Source organism: Ylistrum balloti, unplaced genomic scaffold (assembly GCF_031769215.1).
Source record: "Ylistrum balloti isolate Yb309-2 unplaced genomic scaffold, AGI_CSIRO_Ybal_v1 Utg370056, whole genome shotgun sequence".
NCBI classification, from domain to species: Eukaryota; Metazoa; Mollusca; class Bivalvia; order Pectinida; family Pectinidae; genus Ylistrum; species Ylistrum balloti.
Window position 1 is genome coordinate 431,804 of NW_026782106.1, and position 19,082 is coordinate 450,885.

A 19,082-nucleotide genomic window follows, 5' to 3' on the forward strand; every position below is an offset into this window, starting at 1 on the left:
AACAACACCATATGTTTTAGCATTATTCACACAATTATGAAATATTTATTTGGGATATGAGACGCTTTGTCCTCTGTCTTCGAAGTGTATAAAACTCCTTAATGACATCCAGTTGAGGTTTTCACTGGTAAGCATATAATCCAACATTACAGAAAGTATGTCTATTGAGGACAAGACACCTCTTCCTTTTCCTCTTCTTCTAAAGAAAATATATTTGTTATCCTCCTGAGCTGATTCAAGATACAAGACTCGTCACTCACATCCTCTAAAACTTTAGAAAGTGGTTCCATCACCGAGAAGCACACTCTACGCAGTTGCAAATGAGCAGTAAGCACTACTGGAGGCTATTTATGTAATTTGTGAATGTTTGTATATCCTTATATAGTCATGTGTCACTAATATACATATTTATCATTTCTAATTTTGGTTAACTTTCTACAATCTCTGCTTGTCTTTCAAGTCCCTGAAAATACAAAAAAAAAATAAGACTTATTACCCTAGATACAAAGTAATTATTTCATCAGCATTTTCAGCTGTTTCTCCAAAATTTGGATTCGACCAACAATGAAAATTTAATTAAGTTTCAAGCACAGTCATTAATTTCAAGGCTGGGCTGGTTAAGCAGGTATATGATGGTGTTACCTCCCCTACATAGCTGTGTTACCTCCCCTACATAGCTTAAGTCATCGCTTTGGATTTACTGTTCTTCAGATTTTTCAACTAAATATCCAAACCTTTAACCCTTTTTTTTGTGTTTTTTGTTTTCTTTTAGGTTTCTGAGAATTGACTTTAGATAACTTACCATGCTATTTTCAAGTGTGGCTAGTCTGTACTCTGTATCACACAGAGATTTCTCTTTGTCAACTAATTCTGTCTTTAGGGTATGGATCTCATAATTCTTTCGTTTCATCATATCTTTCTGCTGTCTCTTCTTAGCAGCATTCTGTAATTAAAAGATTTTGCTTAAAATTATTTTTAAAAAGCTCGACAAAAAAAAAAAAAAAAAAAAACACAAAAACAAAATGTAAGATTTCACATATTTTTTTCTATAGACTTAGTCATATTACAAGTACATGGTGAGTTTGACTTTACAACAGTACATACCTTTCCCATAATATCCATATTAGAACATTTATGACTAGAGTAAGATCCAGGCCTTGAACTGGGGATGTGTGCTCGCTCATTCTCCAAGTGGAAAGTCTACAACATGAAATTGTTCATTTTCTAATAAAACATATTTTGATAAAGCAACGACAAACCAAATATCTTTCCCAGTTTGAACTCTGAATAACAATTTTGTAATTTTGCTTTAGACTGACAATATACATGCTTAAAACTTCTATTATCAATTATGGAAAAAAAAAACAAACAAACACAGTATTTGATCATAAATCAATCAGAAAAAATACTTTACAGAAGGGTGTGTGTATATTAAGTATTACAATAAACACACCCTCCTAACGCACCCTCTTTACGCACCCTCCTAACGCACCCTCCTTACACACCCTCCTAACGCACCCTCCTTACGCACCCTCCTAACGCACCCTCCTAACGCACACTCCTAATGCGCCCTCCTTACGCACCCTCCTAACACACCCTCCTAACACCCCTCCTACACATGCCCCTAACGCACCCTCCTAACGCACCCTCCTAACACACCCTCCTAACACCCCTCCTACACACGCCCCTAACACACCCTCCTTACGCACCCTCCTAACACACCCTCCTAACACCCCTCCTACACACGCCCCTAACGCACCCTCCTTACGCACCCTCCTTACGCACCCTCCTTACGCACCCTCCTAACCACATCCTCCTAACGCACCCTCCTTACGCACCCTCCTAACACACCCTCCTAACGCACCCTCCTTACGCACACTCCTAACACACCCTCCTAACACATCCTCCTTATGCACACTCCTAACACACCCTCCTAACACACGCCCCTTTTATTGTACCTTTCTTTGTTTTATTGCTGTGTTGAGGCGTTTCTCCTGATCTAGTCGATCTCGGGTACGATTAAGAGATTCTCGTAAATATTGGGTCTCTTCTGCCTTCGTCTTAACATCAGACTGCAATGTAAAATAAACATTTTGAAACAAACTATAACAACTGATCAGAGAGGAAGTCTTCCTTTATATCTATAGAGAATTTTTGCCTTGAATGAGAGTTTGTTTTAAAATGTCAGGCAACAGTGGAGAATAATCAATCTTCAACATTTATCAGCAATAGCTTCACTTTCTTATAGATAATAATGTCAAAATTGGATAAAATTACTCCACTAGTTTCATCTCTAAATTCTTCAATTCAATTAGATTACCTCCCTTTGCACTTATAAATCAACAGGTCATGTCATTATGACATTACCTGGCTCTAAATATTGCATAGATTTAATGACGAAAAATCAAGCACTTGTTAGCACATTAGATTATTGTCGCAGGAACAAGAAATAAAAATTTTGAGATATTTCCATCAATAAATATTTATGAAGGAATAGTAATGAGAGTAATTGTTCCAACTGAGATATTTTGCCAAAACGAACAAAATGAACAGACAACCTGATAACTATAAGGCATCAGTTCATTCCATGTTGTAAAACAATGAGAGTATGAAGCACTTAGATAATGATATGTACATCCATATACAATACTTACAACCAGATTTTCCACTTGTGTTGCTTTTCTTTCTGCCAGTTCTTGAGATTGCCTGTGAAGGTTTTTTGATAAGAATTATTATCTTCACAGAAATTTTAAAGCATAATGTTTATGCCCTAAGAGATAACTTTTCAAAACATCATGAAGATTTGGTGTTAGAATTACCTGATCTATACATAAACACAGTGATAATATTGTAATTGTTGATTGTAATTTATAGTATATTTCTATCTCGAATATTTCTTAATCCAATATAAACAAGATGTTTTAATGAAACACTAGGCCCTGGTTGCAACAAAATCGAATGGTCAAAAATTTGGATACCACCTGAAAGGTCTTATCACAAGGAACACACATACCAAATATGAAAGCCCTGCCTCTAAAGATGCAGTAGTTATGGGTAAAGTTAAAGTTGGCAACAGGCAGACAAACAATCAGACAGACAGACAGACAGAAAAAGACAGATAGCACAAAAACATTATGCACCCTATCTATCAATCTGGGGGCATATAAAGTCTTAAACAACTATGATACAGGTATGAAAATTTTAAATCTTTTAAAAATTTCTCCTTCATGCAAACTTCAAATTTTCCAATAAAAAGGGCTCATAATTATAAGTTTTGGCCCTTCTGTCCATAAGCCAGTAGATATTTGGTTGCCATAACTAGTTTGCAATTATATAAATTTTCTTAGTTCTATATATCATAGAGAAATTTCTGAAGTAAAGTTTCTGATTGTCAAAGTCCAAAGTCAACATAATGAAAATGAGTACCTGAACATGCAAAGGGATTTAAAGGCAAGTTTTGAAACATAAAAGTCCCAATGTAATCGAGAAATTCTCAGGGGCAGACAGGAAGCTGAACACTTTAAGAGGAAGTTGGTAACATACCGCAATGAAAAACAAAAACTTCACTTGTAAGCACATTTGTTTCTGCAGGATGTGAAAATTCAACAGAAGTTGAAATTTTTAATTTGATCATGAAAAGGCAACTTTAAGAAAACTGCTTGTTCACTATTCACTCTGAAAAGTTTGGGCTAGAATACTACATCGTTTGTTTCATTTAAAAAAAAAAGCCCTACAGGTCAAGATTGTCACCACCAAGCAATCTTACCTCATCTTGACCAGATCCCTCTCATATCCCTGCAGTAGTTCATCCTTTCTCGACACTCGTTCCTTCAACACTCTGATACGATTTGCTACAAGTTGACAGGAATTTTCACGTTCCATCATGAGTCGCTCTCTCTCATCACGGGGAATGTGGCCAATCGGACGCAGTCCGTCAACACTCTCCAGCTCAAGACAGCTGGCCACTGCTCGCAGTAATGTGAGGTACTGTAAGAAGGAAAGCACAAAATGAAGTCCCTGATCTGGTATCAAATATATACAATAAAACTTAAAATATAACTTCTATCATTTTAATTTTAATGAGCATTATATAAAAATAAATTTTGTAAATCTTGTTGTAGATATATGTATAATGAAAAAAAAAAGACATTTTAGGGTTAAGAACAGAACAAGTAGTGTATATAGTGATGTGAAACTGAATTTTTACCTTGAATATGTTTTTTTATCAAAAGATGACATTTTTTTTTTATTGTTGATATTACTTCCTGAAAGGAAAACAAAATTCTGCATTCCTCCCTGAGAGCCCATTAGAGATATTATTCTGTAAAGGGAGATAAGTCTACCTATGAAATACACATGGATGTAACTAAAAGTGTACAATTAAGGAAGAAGACCACCACTTACAGTGTTTTCACTGCTGTCTAAGGCATCCATGGTCTCTCTGTGTGCACTTCTCTCCATGTCTGCCTCAGGGTTAGAGTTACCCAACAGACCACGGGCTCGACTAACTTCACGGTCCAGTGATCCTAATGCCACCTTGTCCTCAGACAGAGCCTGATTGGCCCTCATTTCAGCAAGCTCTTTCTTGAGCATAATCACTTGCTGAAGTGCATGGTCCTGGGTCGGTACTGTGTGCATATAAAACATAACATGATCAAACAGACTTTTCTTGTTGTTTGGCTTTCAATAACAGAAATATGCTGAAAACACACACATCACCAGATCTTTCATTACATTACAAGATTTTTTGACTATTCATTATGACATTTGGGGGAGTTTTTTGATATCACTGATAAATAATATATGGCCAAGAATCTTGTACCATATAAAAAAGGTAAATCTGTTTGTAATCCAAATCTGCCTCAGATAAACATGGATTCATGGTATAGCTATGTAGCTTTATACATACCATACAGCAGCTAAAAAACACATCAAACTATAGTCTTTTAAATTACCGAAATCACCTACAAAAAGTCCCGGGGTCAGACAGCAATGTTTACTTCATACTTACACGGTGGTTTTGATACCTCCAGAGATTTGATTCGAGATCTTAGTTCAGACAAGGCTTCCCGTTGTCTCATGATGACCTGTTCGTGTCGCTCTCCACGACACTGAGCACCAAGGGCAGTCATCTCTGATGTGATTCGACCCTGAAAACCAGGTATAAAAATGTAATAAGTAGAACATGGTAGAGTTAATGTACTCTGGAAAAGCAAATGTTTTCATGACAAGAATAATGTGTACTACCTGTAAAATAGGACTGTTCATGTAAATTCAACACATGTGAAACTTTTAATGACAAAATGCTTTTACTTACACTTTAAAGCAAAAAGAACATACTTTTCACAGAAGTAATTGTCTTTTTTTCTATCAGTCTTAATGAGGTATCAATTTTTCAAGATTTCAATCCATTCTCGAAAAACAGCCAAAAACAGAGGCTCTCAAAAATTTTAAATTTTAAAGTAGTTTTGAATTTTAAAATAATTTGTAGATGCAGTTTTAATCCCAAGAACATGAGTCACATATCTCTGACCATCTGTAGGTAACATAGGTATGCTGAAAGTACTCAGGTATCACAACCCTGACACTTGAGGTTATAACCAGGCTTATATTGTAAATATACTGAACTGAATTTAGCTCAATCAAATTTTAATGCATTATCATTTTTTTTGCCTTTTCCTTTATATATGCTTATTATACAGAGCACATGTTGATTATCTCCCCTACTAGATTCTACATCTAAAAAGATAGACCTGAAGATTGTGTACCACCGTCTTTGTGAACTTAAATTACCTCCTGATCCAGCAGTGAGAGTTGGTTTTTCTGTTCCTCTTTCTCCAACTCCAGAGCTGTTTCTAGGGCTCTGATCTTGTCCATGTTTTCTGTCATGTTGGACTTATATTTCTGGGAGAATGATTTCTCTTTACTACAAAACACAGACATTAGAAAAAATGAGCCAGATATTTCTTGGTTATGAGTAATTTTAAGAAAATTATGCTAAACATTTTTTCTTTTTAAGTATTATGTATTTTGCTTCAGGTTTAATAAGCAAACCGTGGTCATTTTTCTTTATCTACTAGACCTGAGCTGATCTTATTTGGCTTTTGTTTACCAGCCTTGACACAGACTAGCCAAACCTGTATTAACAGTACATATCCATCACAATTTAGGCCTGAAATGTTACCCATTTACTTCATTGATGAACAGGGTTTGTCTGCATAAAGGAACATACCCTAGTTATCAAAGTGTTGAATCAGAGTCATTTAGAAGCTTGTCAGTTACACAGACCCCAATGTATAAGGTTTTACACTTGGTGAATTAACAACTTATACAGTGAGACATACCTTAGACTGCACTCCAGCGACTTCAGCTCCTCCTTTTGTTTGTCTATGATCTTTGACAGTTTGGCTAGCTGCTGTCGGACGTCGGTTAGTTCTCTCTCACGCTGTATAAGAAGCTCCTTATTTTTCTCATTTTCACGTTTTTGAGTCTCACTTAGTTCACCTTGAAATAAAGGACATGTGCTGTATAACATACATTATACCTAGGTGTGCAAGACATCCTAATATTTCTATTCATTGATTATATATAATAAACATTAAAATGACAAAACCAACATTTTAGGTCCTGAATTGTACCATCAATTCTTCCTAGCATAATGAATGTGGCAATAATTACGTATAATAAACATATTTAATTCGGTGCAATCAAATTTTAGCAAATTATCTCTTGTTGATAAATTAGCACAATGATGAATTAGCACAACCCATAGGAATGTTATATATAAAACATCCAGAAATTAAAATGAGTGCTATCAGATTAGAGCGCAAAGATTTAAGCATAAAGTGCTAAGTACTCAGGAAAATTTCTGGATAATTTTTCTAAAAATATAAACGAGAGTTTAAGAAACGAGAATACTCATACATAAAGGGACAGTTATATACATGTATTTCAAGGGTTTAGAGTAATTTATTTAAGATATAAAAGACTAAACATGAAATGTGTCATGATTTTCAACAATTCAATTTCCCAAAATCCAATTAAAATCACAGATACAAGTATTGAGTCTAAAATCTTTATGTTATTTAATTATTTATGGTATGGCTACCTGTAATATCTGACAATCTGGCATGAGCTCCAGCTAAGTCTCGCCTCAAACCAAGTATTACATCTTCCTGGTCCTGTATCTTACTCTTCAGCTCTGTAGACTCTTTCCTGTAACACAGAGATGGATCAGGGTCAGAGGTCACCACAATCAAATATGGAGGTATGGGTCAGAGGTTGTCATGTAAGCCATGCGTGGAGATCAGAGATTGTCATGTAAGCCATGCGTGGAGGTCTGAGGTTGTCATGTAAGCCATGCATGGGGTTTTTACACTAGCTAAGCATTTAGGTCATGGTCAGAGATTGTCACCTTAGCTAAGCATGGTGATCAGGGTCAGAGAATGTTACACTTAATTACCAAACATGGAGGTCAGGGTCAGAATTTTTCACTCTAGTTAACTTAATTACAAGATATATCAAAATCCTATAAAAATATCACTATACTGACCTTAGAATAACAATAAGGTTCTCCATTGCCACAAAGTCTTCTGATGGTTTCTGTACAATGACCTTTGGTTTGGGAGGTGGTGTTGGCTTTGGCATGGGTTTACTCTTCAATGCTGTTAGCTCGCCTCGTAATTCTGTAAACAAATAACAACTTTAGAAAATAGCAATGATAAGGTTTAGTCACCAACACTACGGTAGGATTTTGGTAACTCACATCCACTTCATTTCACAAACTCACATTTCTGTACACAACTGAAAGCTGGGCATTCATTTACTATTACTGTAACTCCTTATAATTCATGTGGTATTTACGCGAGGAGAGCCAGTTGCTAATTCAAATCTCTCGTGATTATGTGTACAAATTTCTTGATGACATGCTATTATACTGCTCATCATTCCTGAAGTTATTTCTAAATCAAGGTGAGTTTGCGAAATAAAGTATTTTCAAAATCAAAGTGGTTTACAGTATGTTCTTATCTTTAATTTCCATTTCATATGGGATTTAATGAATAAGAAGTGAAATAGAATGAAAAGTTTCTAAAATTGTCTAGGTATTTCATAGTGGGAGGGAATCTAAGATTCTGTTTATCATGTTGCTAAAAAAGATTTTGTGAACCTTTTTCCCTGATAAATATGATTTAAACACAACTGATATTTAAACCCACTCTTCCTTCATGTGGCACTATTTTCCATTATTTTCAAACCTGTGATTTTATTGTAACCTATGGCAAATGAAGTTTTTGTCCTTTGACCTTTCCACTTTGAGACCTACCATGTATTGTTTTCTTGTAGGTCGAGACCTCATCTTGATATTCTTTGGCTCTCTTGGTCATTTTCACCAGTCTCTCCTCCATGGCACAGATGGTGACTCCATGTTGTTTATTCTGCTCTTTGTAGGACTGAATGTCCTGTTCATATTTCTTGTCCCGATTCAGCCCTTCTTGGGCCAGCTTTTCCTCAAACTCTGCACACCTTGCTTCTAGTGCAGCGACCTGTTCCCTTAGTGATGTCTCCAGTGAGGCATACTCCTCCAGTTTCACTATCATCTGACTCGTCTCCTCTGCCTGGGATCGCACATCACCCTGCTGATTGGTGAATGTCTCCTGTAGCTGTTCCAGGCTCTGCTCTAGCTGTTCCACCCTTTGTCTCTCCTCCCTTACAGCATTGTCCAGTTTCTCTTCCTCCACAGCGCGAACTTCCTCTAATGCCCGATTCAACTTCTCTTCAGCTGAAAACATCATAAATTATTTTCTGGATGTTACAAAGGAAATTTATCATCACACTCTTAAATAATATCTCAAATAACAGATGCCAGCTTTGCTCAATATGAGATAAAACCAGGAGTATACATTGAAAAATTAATTACTATTACATATATTCAGCCGAACAATTCTTTCAGGGCCGCTGTGATGTCTTCAGCACTAATACTGAATCCCACAATACTTTTTCTATCTTCTTGACTACAAACTTGTTTGAGTTATTACATTTGTTTATATAATTTACCTTCAAGCCTGGTTCGTTCAATGGCATCCCGGACACGGTTCTCTGAATCCTCTTCTGCCATGGTACGGTTGCTAGCAAGTTCTTCCTTATATTGCTTTTCCACTTGACTGATCTGGGCCATCAGTCTCTCTTTCTCACTAATAGATGACTCCCACTTGGCAAACAACAAAAGGATGTGTTTTCCAGGTTCTGAAAGACAAGAAAAGGAAAACTGAAATAATGGAAAACTATAAGAAAGCAACAAGAAAATTTGTTTTATTTTACTGATGATTATTTATAAAACATCAAATTGTACAACAGTTAAACATGTATTACAGTAGAGTGTACAATGTTCATTGTTTAAAATTTGTAACATATACAAGAACCTTTGTCGTATTTTTTCTACTATATATTCAGCAAATTTTTAAAAATCTATTTGCACAAAATTAAACAATGGTTGTCTGCCCCTGGTTGTTTTGCAAAATGAAGTCCATAAGAAAACCCTTCTTGCAGCATATAAGTCTAACTCAAAAGTATGTAATTAATTACCATCATTAGATAATTTAACATTGACACCACACTGCTCTAGTGAAGCTTCAATCGATTGTTCCCATGACAACGTGCTCTTAATAAGGTCAACCAATGAGTCTCGGACCCAGACTAGAGTGTCTGACGTCACAACTGAATTGAGCAAGTCTAGTTCCTGTTTCAGTGAGGTAACATTGAATCCATTTGTCTTCAGATGTGTCTGCAAAGGGAAATAATCATTGTTACAAAACAATCTAGGCAGGAAGAATAAATCAGTTTACATCATTAAAATAAAAAAGATAGGGTTTAGTTGAAGGTTTAGTAAACATCCTTGTTACCATATTTATCTAGCAATAAGCCCATGTCTGGTAATTAACAAAAATATATATATCTAATAAATATTGTGGAGTTCATATGAATGTAGGTGTGGCTTGTACTGCTAGACAATGTTACTCTATATTTTGAAACATAATGATAAACCCAAAATTATCAAAAAACTTCAGTGATATATCTATCATATAGTGCCTTTTTTGTCAAACTTACAATAATGCTGTTGAGTTTGTTGCGTAGATCTGCAGAGGTCTTTTTGAAGCTGTCCTGGGCAGAATCTGTTGACTTCAGCTGAATCTCTAGGTCTTTAACCTTCTGGAAGAATGATGTCCTTTCATCAACAATCTTTTTGAGGGTTTCAATGAGTTCATCGTCACCAATTTCTGTCTCTGGAGCCTTAATTCCTGGTGTGGAGTATGTCACCTGAATCACTCTGTTACGGAAACGTTCCAGCTACAACAAAATCATCCTTCCATCAGCTCTGCTGACATCAAAACCATTGGTGCTAACATTAAACTCTCTAATAAACAGATAAAATCAAATACATTGAAGTAAAATGATGGATCCAATTGACTTTATTCTAGGAAATCCTGTCACAAATTCTTGATCCATGAACCAAAAGAGATGAGAAAGCAAAGCGGTACTAACTATTCCTACCCACAATGTCAGTACATATTACAACCATCTGTTACCTACTGATAATACCAGTACATGTTACAGCTACCTACCCGTTTTGTGGCCTGTTCCAGGTCCACTCTGACCACTCGTTCTGTCCGTTGGACATCAACAAGTTCGGCTTTGGTCTGATCCATCTGGATCTGTGTTTTCTTCTGAATCTGTTTCTCCTCAAATACAGACAGCTTGGTTTTCTCCAGTTCTTCCTTGAGTTTACTAATGAGATCTTGGTGCTCCTGGATCTTGTTCTCAGTTGACTTGAATTTCTGTAACACAGATGTGTAGGTGCCAGTCAACAATGATAAGTTCTTGCCTGAACTTCCGTCATAGTGAGCTCTGATATGAACTGCTGTAATGATTAACTTCAGTGTAAACTAGTCTAACAAGTGAGCTCTTGATGAGCAACTTCAATAACACTGAGCTTCATCTTATCTAACAAGCAAACTCTTCAACAACTGAGCTTATTTGTGAGCTTGTGTAGTTAAGTAATCACTGGTAAGAATTTCTCTACAAAGTGAGCTCTGCTGTAAACTTACAACTGCGCTTATGTGTAGACTTCTCTAATATCGACATCTCATGTAAACTTTAGTAAATACTGTATTTTATCAATAATCAGCCACTTCAGCCATTTCTATGCAGATTAAAGGAGAACTGTGTACATGTGGATATATATCCATAGATGTGCATTTAGCCCTGATGTGAATGTTTGCTAATAATAAGTTTTAGATATGATTTGAACAGTTCAATTATAAAACTGATTGCTGAGAAATGGCCACCCTATATACCTGATGTGAACACTTAGCTTGGTTTGATTGCTATTTTGATGACCTGTGATACAATAATCTTTAAAGCGTTGGACTACCTTATCAGTTTCATACTGCAACACCATGTAAAATATCACATCAAGTTTTACCTTCAGGCTTTTGAGAAAATTTTAGGAAAACTCACAGACAGACAGACAGGCAACCTGATTTTAAAAGGAATCAGATTCTCAATGTAAGGTGATAATGATAGTTTCATTACAATTTGCTACTCGCGGTGCAACCCCATGACTGTCCTATTTATGATATCACATAGAAGACCAATACCTGTCTAAGACTGATGAGTTCTTTCTCACGAGCATCCCTTTCCTCAGTTGACTTGCTTGTGTCCTTGAGCTTGTTGACCTTGGCAGTCATTGTAGACACATAACCCTCTTTTTCACGTAGTTCCTTTTTCAGCATCTCAATTTCCCGAGTCAGTTTGCTGATGGTAGAATCCTGTAATGTTCAGTCAATAATGTAATGTAATATTGTCATAAATGGAATAAAATCCAATGTATAAAAAATGAAACAGAGATAAGAGGCACAAAAATATGCTATATAGTGTTGTGATAAATGTGAACTTCACAGTGTTTATCAAAGGAACTTTATTGATTTAGATAACATCAAACAAATAAAAATCGTGAAATCACACAAAAAATCAATGTAAACCACTAAATAAATGACACATTATATCTTCAATTTTCCAAATCTCAAAACATGACCTTCACTTCAAACTATCACATGCCAACATCTCCGATTTGAAAAAGAAAATAAAATAAAATTGCTATAATATCATTCTAATTTGTTTATTATATACATATATTAATATTGACTATTAAAAGATACACATTTAATAAACAAATTAATTTGTAAATAAAAGAAAATACAGAGATATTTTCAATAATGTTAAAAAAAAGGAAAAAAAAACTGGCAGAGCTGGTGAATGCATCAAATCAGTGAGTGATGAACGTGCATCATCAGAGTCAGTCAGGAGCTTGAAATCAAAGAGTGATCAATGTCAGAAAAATGCAATTACATGCAAACGTTAGAATGAAAATGAAGAAATAAAATAACAATGCAGCTCATAAAAATTGAAAACAGCTGTGTCAGTCAAAATGCAAATAAAAAAATACAATTCATGACATATGAACCAATGGCAATATTATTTATGGAATCGTAACGGCAATCCAGCACAAAAATCAACCAATCAGATCATCAGGTAAAGTTCGAGATTATCATTCAGATCACTCTGTCATCGTGGACGATGGAAAAATGGGCTCTTCAATAACAAATCTCTATAAAGTAAGTGAAAAGTTTGACAGGTGCACTTTGTCTTGAAAAGCTCAGTAATATATGCGACAATAAATTTTTTTAAATCTCCAGGTATAATGTACATAGAGTCTATCTTAATATTTGTTGTTCTGTCTTCAAGATTTATCCGTAAAGCTTTGTAAACTTCTGCATTAAGTGGGAAATACCATACATCCTACATCCCAATTTTTGTTTCCCCAGTTCCTGTCTTCTCCAATTACTAAATCAGCAAGGTGCTAGATGGAATCCGTCAAATATCAACAACAGCTAAATCTTTATTACAACATATATTTTTCTGTATGTTAACTTGATTCTGAAGATAAACAGCAGAACAGCACTTAAAAACAACATCTGGAAATAAATCTGAAAATTTAAAAAGTGTAAGTACAAAGTGAGGTGCCCGGGTACAACAAAGAGAATATAGTAATTTATAAAAGGGTGCAAATCTATCAGGGAGACAGGTAGTGCAGGAACTACAGGGACATGCTATCATACATAACTACAGGTCTAGTGAAGATATACTGTCTGTACCAATCCTTTACAATTTATACTCTGTATAATCTATCCTTTTTATTTCTATGTGTAATTGTAAAATACATCATCATATACAGGACATTTTTCATATTTGAATCTGGTTAGTTTAATCGATAATCAATTAATTTTTTTCAGAAATATTATTATCTACCATCATTCATCAATAGCAGGGTTACCTCCCTTAAACATTCAATATAAACTATTTTAAATCATTTTTACTTCAAATTAAATATATTATGTCAAAAGGCAGTTTGATTTTATAAAATTCACATTTTCTAAAAGGTAAATTACACAACACAATTCCAAAGAAGGCATTCCGATATTTAAAGAAATATATTTGAAATTGTAAACCAATAAATTAATGTTATTTTTAAGATAACATACACAGTTTATATAAAAGTTTGTGAGATCCTTTTTGGAAAAGTTTCAAAAAATTGAATTGTAGAAGGTGAGACAGACAGTATAGGGAATGAATCTTGAGATCATGCAGGTAAGGTTAGAGTGAGTTAGAGTCCAAACCAAGGCAGGGCGGTCTACACCGGCGCGAACTTACTTTACTTGACAAATCTCTCTGCATTTGTGTAACCAGCCCAGAGGTAATACCCTTGTCCTTCTTAACTCTCTCCAACTCATTTTTCACATTATTTAATTCTTTAAGCTTGAGAGAGAGTTCATCTGTCATAACTGGTGGACTAGAGGGTCGCTCTAACTGGGCACTGGTCAACTGTGATAAGGAAGTGAAATAAGACCATGCTTGTAATTAAAATGTGGATTGAGGTCTGTGAACCAAAAGTATAGCATTACATTGTCATGTACAAATAAATGAAAATCAAAGTAAAAAGAAATGGGAGACTAATGAGGTTTTTTTTGTGGATGAAAAAAAATCAGAATAGAAATTGAATTAAAATAAACATAATGGTTATAAAAAAGGAAAATAAGATAAAAAAAAAAATGAAGACATCACATACATCACTTATAAAATAAAGTAAGGGACTCATCCAACTTTTATCAGTACAACTTAATTTCTTTTAATAAGAAAAAAATACCATAGTAGACTTGGATCCGAAAATGTGAGAGCAACATACATGATAAACATATGTAACAAATGGATTAGTGTTGAACATCTGGTTTTGTTTTTCAGGTTTTTTCAACTTTTTTCATAAAATTAGAGAAAATGTTCAAATAAAACTTTGAATGCATTCAAATAGGATATTTATGGCAGAGAACAAATGTATTTAGTAGTACAGTCTGAACTGATGTGAAAACTTCATGGAAAGAACATCATATATGCTCCAAAATAACTTTGTGAATAGACTAACATCCACACAAGACAAGTGGTTTCAGGTCAAATGACTGTGAGGCTAAATCTGCATTCATAGATGATTTACAGACATATATAGAAAATTAGCGAGGTAGAAAAAGTTGCAAAATATCTAAGAGAATATTAAATATTCAATGTGACAAGGGGAAAATGTGTGATCTTCACATACTGACAATCACTGACACAATATAAACATACTGAATCGTGTAACACTTTAACAACTAGTTACCTGGATTGTCCGAAACTGGGAAGGATAAAAAACATACGGTTGGTATTGTAATAACAAAGATGACAAACCTGATAGTAACTGATCTATTTTTGTATCTTCTACAAGTATTAATACCAATTTTGGACCGGTCATACAGCCATACTTTCCAGTTAGATGTAGAAAATGGGGAACTGGAAAAGGGACACTGTGTCATTTAATTAAACTCTATCGAAGAATATAAAAAAATCACATTACAACTACCTAAACTTTGAAACAGGTTAACAATAGTGTCACATACAAAAAAGAACAGATTTATCTTTTGTACACAGAACAGATGAGACTTGGTTAAATGGACATATTAATGAGTCTAAAATCTAGAAAGGATTTTCAACTCAAAGAGACAGTAGAACCTAAGGCTATTTCTAATTCATGGATAAAACTACAGCTCAGGTGTACATGCTGTTGTCAATAGTTTGTAGAGGTTTTTGCTAACCCACAAATAACACTACAGCTCTGGTGTACATTGTAGATGCTACTGTCTATAGTCTGAAAAGGCTAGTTTGGACCCACAGACATAACACCATAACTCAGGTGTATGGCATGCTAGAGTCTAGTTCTCAAGAAACAAATGTCAATTAATTAACTCAGGTGTACGGCATGCTAGTGTCTAGTTCTCTAGAAACATATGTCAATTAATTAACTCAGGTGTACAGCATGCTACTGTCTAGTTTTCTAGAAACAAATGTCAATTAATTAACTCAGGTGTACGGTATGCTAGTGTCTAGTTCTCTAGAAACAAATGTCAATAAATAAAGACACTTATTAAGGCTATAGCTCATGTCTAAGAGTTTATAGTATATTAACAGACTTTTAGGTAAGGCACTAAAACATCTATACTGTAGCAACTAAGCAATCGATCAATTGGCAAATGACAAATGACACTATTTTTTCAATTCCTTGAAGGAAAAAATAGTTTGGGGGATTTCAACTGTAATTCAACATCCCCTCCATTCCCCCACCCATCCCATCCCACCCTACCTTATCCCAACCGTAACCCCACCCTAACCCCCCAACCCCAACCCCCTCTCAAAAAAGATTGGAAATGTACTCCATTTTATCCAAAATCTGAAATTTGCTCGCAATATGTGAAAAAATGACATGTCAACAAAATAACATACAACTGTATAATTACATTATGTAACCTTTATACCCATGTTTACACAGCAGCACTACTCACAAAACATGTTAATGATGATTACTGTTTATAAACCATTCTAACTTCTACAAACACATGAACCAGTCCCTCCTAAGTTCCACTGGCAGCATTCAGGACAGATTGAAAGACAACAATAATACTGACAGGTTGGGGGAAATTCACAGACCATAATTGAATGTAGGTCAGGACAGATTCATGGACCATAACTGAATGTAGGTCAGGACAGATTCATGGACCATAATTCAATATAGGTCAGGACAGATTTCAGGGACAATGATTTAATGTAGGTCAGGACAGATTCATGGACCATAATTGAATGTAGGTCAGGACAGATTCATGGACCATAACTGAATGTAGGTCAGGAAAGATTCATGGACCATAACTGAATGTAGGTCAGGACAGATTCATGGACCATAACTGAATGTAGGTCAGGACAGATTCATGGACCATAACTGAATGTAGGTCAGGACAGATTCATGGACCAGAACTGAATGTAGGTCAGGACAGATTCATGGACCATAACTGAATGTAGGTCAGGACAGATTCATGGACCAGAACTGAATGTAGGTCAGGACAGATTCATGGACCATAACTGAATGTAGGTCAGGACAGATTCATGGACCATAACTGAATGTAGGTCAGGACAGATTCATGGACCATAATTCATTGTTGGTCAGGACAGATTCATGGACCATAACTGAATGTAGGTTAGGACAGATTCATGGACCATAATTCAATATAGGTCAGGACAGATTTCAGGGACAATGATTTAATGTAGGTCAGATTCAAGGACAAAGAAATTTACTGGAGATTTTTGAAAAGATGCAAAATGAAACTGGTGTAGATTGATAGAAAAAAAAAAAATCACAGAAAATTTGAGTGATTTATTTACTGTAATATAAACCAATTTTGGGTGGATTCTCGAGGCTAATTCAGCTAACATGACTCTATAGGGAAATGGGTTCTGCTCTTGGTAGAAATGATCAATATCAGTTTGTATTTTCTATTAGTTTGATTCTGTCTCTAAATCTGCCACTGGAATCTTCCTATTATGACACACACAACACAGACTTTAACTGAGACTTTTCTGTGATCTGAAGTAAAGTCATAAAACAAGACCTTTTAACAAGAATTGTCACTAGCTAACAACAAGTAACAAATTACATTTCTGGCGATAATTGCTGGAAAAATCATCAAATCTGAGACAGAAGCTCACCTGTTCCTTCATGGAAATCATCTCCATGTTTTTGTTGGTAAGTTCATTCTCTAGTGCAATAACGCGCTGGGACAGGTCTGTATCACCACCCATGATGAGCGGCCCCTGTGTGGTAACACGATGCTGGAGCTCTGCGATCTGTTGTTGCAGATGCTGTACCAATTGTTCCTTACGAAATGCCTCCACCTCCATGGAACGAAGTCTTGATACTTCCTCTGTCAGTGCAATTATTTTCTGTTCCTAGAAAATGAAAACAGAATTGTTTCGTCATCTTGAATGCCTGATATTTCTAATCAAACATTACAGACTGATGGAAGTGACAAATCAGCAAAATTCCTACCAAATTATTTTTTCATTTCAAATTCATGCAATTAATTTCTACTATCTAAACTTTCAGTGCTTTTCTGAGTAAAATCACTTAAATTAACAATACAATAATGAAATACATTGAATCTACCTACTCAAAAATCTCAAAACAAAAACATTAATGCAACACAAAAATCAAACTTGTGTACAATAATCATTTGAAAATATATTGGATTAAAAAGTGAAAAAAAAATTTTTTTGGCAATGAAAGTAATTGTTATAGGATTCAACTGTGTTCTGAACATATTTTGGGGCAAAGGTTAAAGTTAGTGATACCATATATCAATATGTAGTAAGGGAAAAGGAATGAATGCTTTTTGACATAAACTTTAAAAAAAAATAGCAACATACCTTTTCTTGTAGCCTCATAGCTTCTGGGACACCTCCCATGGGAACTGATACAGGAGGTGTTGGTCTTCTGTCTAGTCCGTTGGTCCATCCTCCTGATACACCTTAACAATGATCAAATTAAACATCTATTAAATCAACAATGCATTTCTACATTCTATATTGTAAAATATCTGTACACTGTTGCTAATGGCAATTAAAACACCTTCAATACAACCATGACATATAAACATCCCTTATTTTACCATGACACATAAACATCCCTTATTTCTACCTTGACACATAAACATCCCTTATTTCTACCATGACACATAAACATCCCTTATTTCTACCTTGACACATAAACATCCCATATTTCTACCTTGACACATAAACATCCCTTATTTCTACCTTGACAGATAAACATCCCTTATTTCTACCTTGACACATAAACATCCCTTATTTCTACCTTGACACATAAACATCCCTTATTTCTACCTTGACACATAAACATCCCTTGTTTCTACCTTGACACATAAACATCCCCTATTTGTTACCTTGACCTTGGAATCCTGAAACAAACTTATCCAAGTAATTGTTATACTAGTCCATTTTATTTTTTTTTTTCTTATCAAAATTTTTAACAAAATAATGTTGCTAAAGTGACGGCATTCATTTTGGTCAATGTCATTGTTAGAAGTCGGTAGGATATCAAGTTTAATGAAATGTCACATGTTACAGATCTGACCAATCAACTACTATAACATACCAACAGATCTCTGTGAAGTTACTGGCGACTGGACTGGAGAAGTGAAAGTCTGCACCCTGTCAAACGTTCCACCAACCCTGCGAGCTGATCCCGCAGCTGATCCTGCAGCTGATCCCGCAGATAGAGGCCTAGCTGATCCTGCACTGAGGGGTCGTGCACGAAGCGAAACAGGAGGACGAGGTACAGGCTGATTTGAAGGTGTCCACACAGCTGATGGAATTGTAATGGTAGCTGTACCAGTAGATAAGTAAGGCAGATTCATTGATCCCTGGGCTTGGGTCATAGTTGGCTGCATGTCCGCCTGGACGAAATTTGTCGTGTCAGAGAGGAGGGTGAGGGGTTGACTCCATGCTGGACGTTGTTGTACAGGAGGATATGCAATCTGTGAATACAATGTTATACAATTTCATACATAGCTCAGTATACAATCTGTTTTATTATGTAA

At 35.4% G+C, this 19,082-nt stretch overlaps 1 protein-coding gene across 1 annotated transcript in view; it reads right to left on the minus strand.

Moving 5' to 3' along the window:
• Positions 1-357: 357 nt before the first annotated feature.
• Positions 358-19,082, minus strand: part of LOC132549355 (forkhead-associated domain-containing protein 1-like) — a 32,084-nt gene continuing 13,359 nt past the window's right edge. Inside the window, exons 3-24 of the mRNA XM_060213283.1 lie at positions 18,638-19,019; positions 17,893-17,993; positions 17,176-17,415; positions 13,768-13,938; positions 11,655-11,825; positions 10,620-10,832; positions 10,105-10,344; positions 9,583-9,781; positions 9,055-9,243; positions 8,324-8,779; positions 7,553-7,685; positions 7,109-7,215; positions 6,345-6,504; positions 5,794-5,926; positions 5,012-5,150; positions 4,405-4,628; positions 3,767-3,987; positions 2,655-2,706; positions 1,959-2,072; positions 1,105-1,200; positions 803-943; positions 358-463 (exon numbers count right to left, since the gene is read on the minus strand). Coding sequence (XP_060069266.1) covers positions 428-463; positions 803-943; positions 1,105-1,200; positions 1,959-2,072; positions 2,655-2,706; positions 3,767-3,987; positions 4,405-4,628; positions 5,012-5,150; positions 5,794-5,926; positions 6,345-6,504; positions 7,109-7,215; positions 7,553-7,685; positions 8,324-8,779; positions 9,055-9,243; positions 9,583-9,781; positions 10,105-10,344; positions 10,620-10,832; positions 11,655-11,825; positions 13,768-13,938; positions 17,176-17,415; positions 17,893-17,993; positions 18,638-19,019 — 3,918 coding nt within the window. The 3' untranslated portion in view covers positions 358-427. The remainder of the gene's footprint in view (positions 464-802; positions 944-1,104; positions 1,201-1,958; positions 2,073-2,654; positions 2,707-3,766; positions 3,988-4,404; positions 4,629-5,011; positions 5,151-5,793; positions 5,927-6,344; positions 6,505-7,108; positions 7,216-7,552; positions 7,686-8,323; positions 8,780-9,054; positions 9,244-9,582; positions 9,782-10,104; positions 10,345-10,619; positions 10,833-11,654; positions 11,826-13,767; positions 13,939-17,175; positions 17,416-17,892; positions 17,994-18,637; positions 19,020-19,082) is intronic.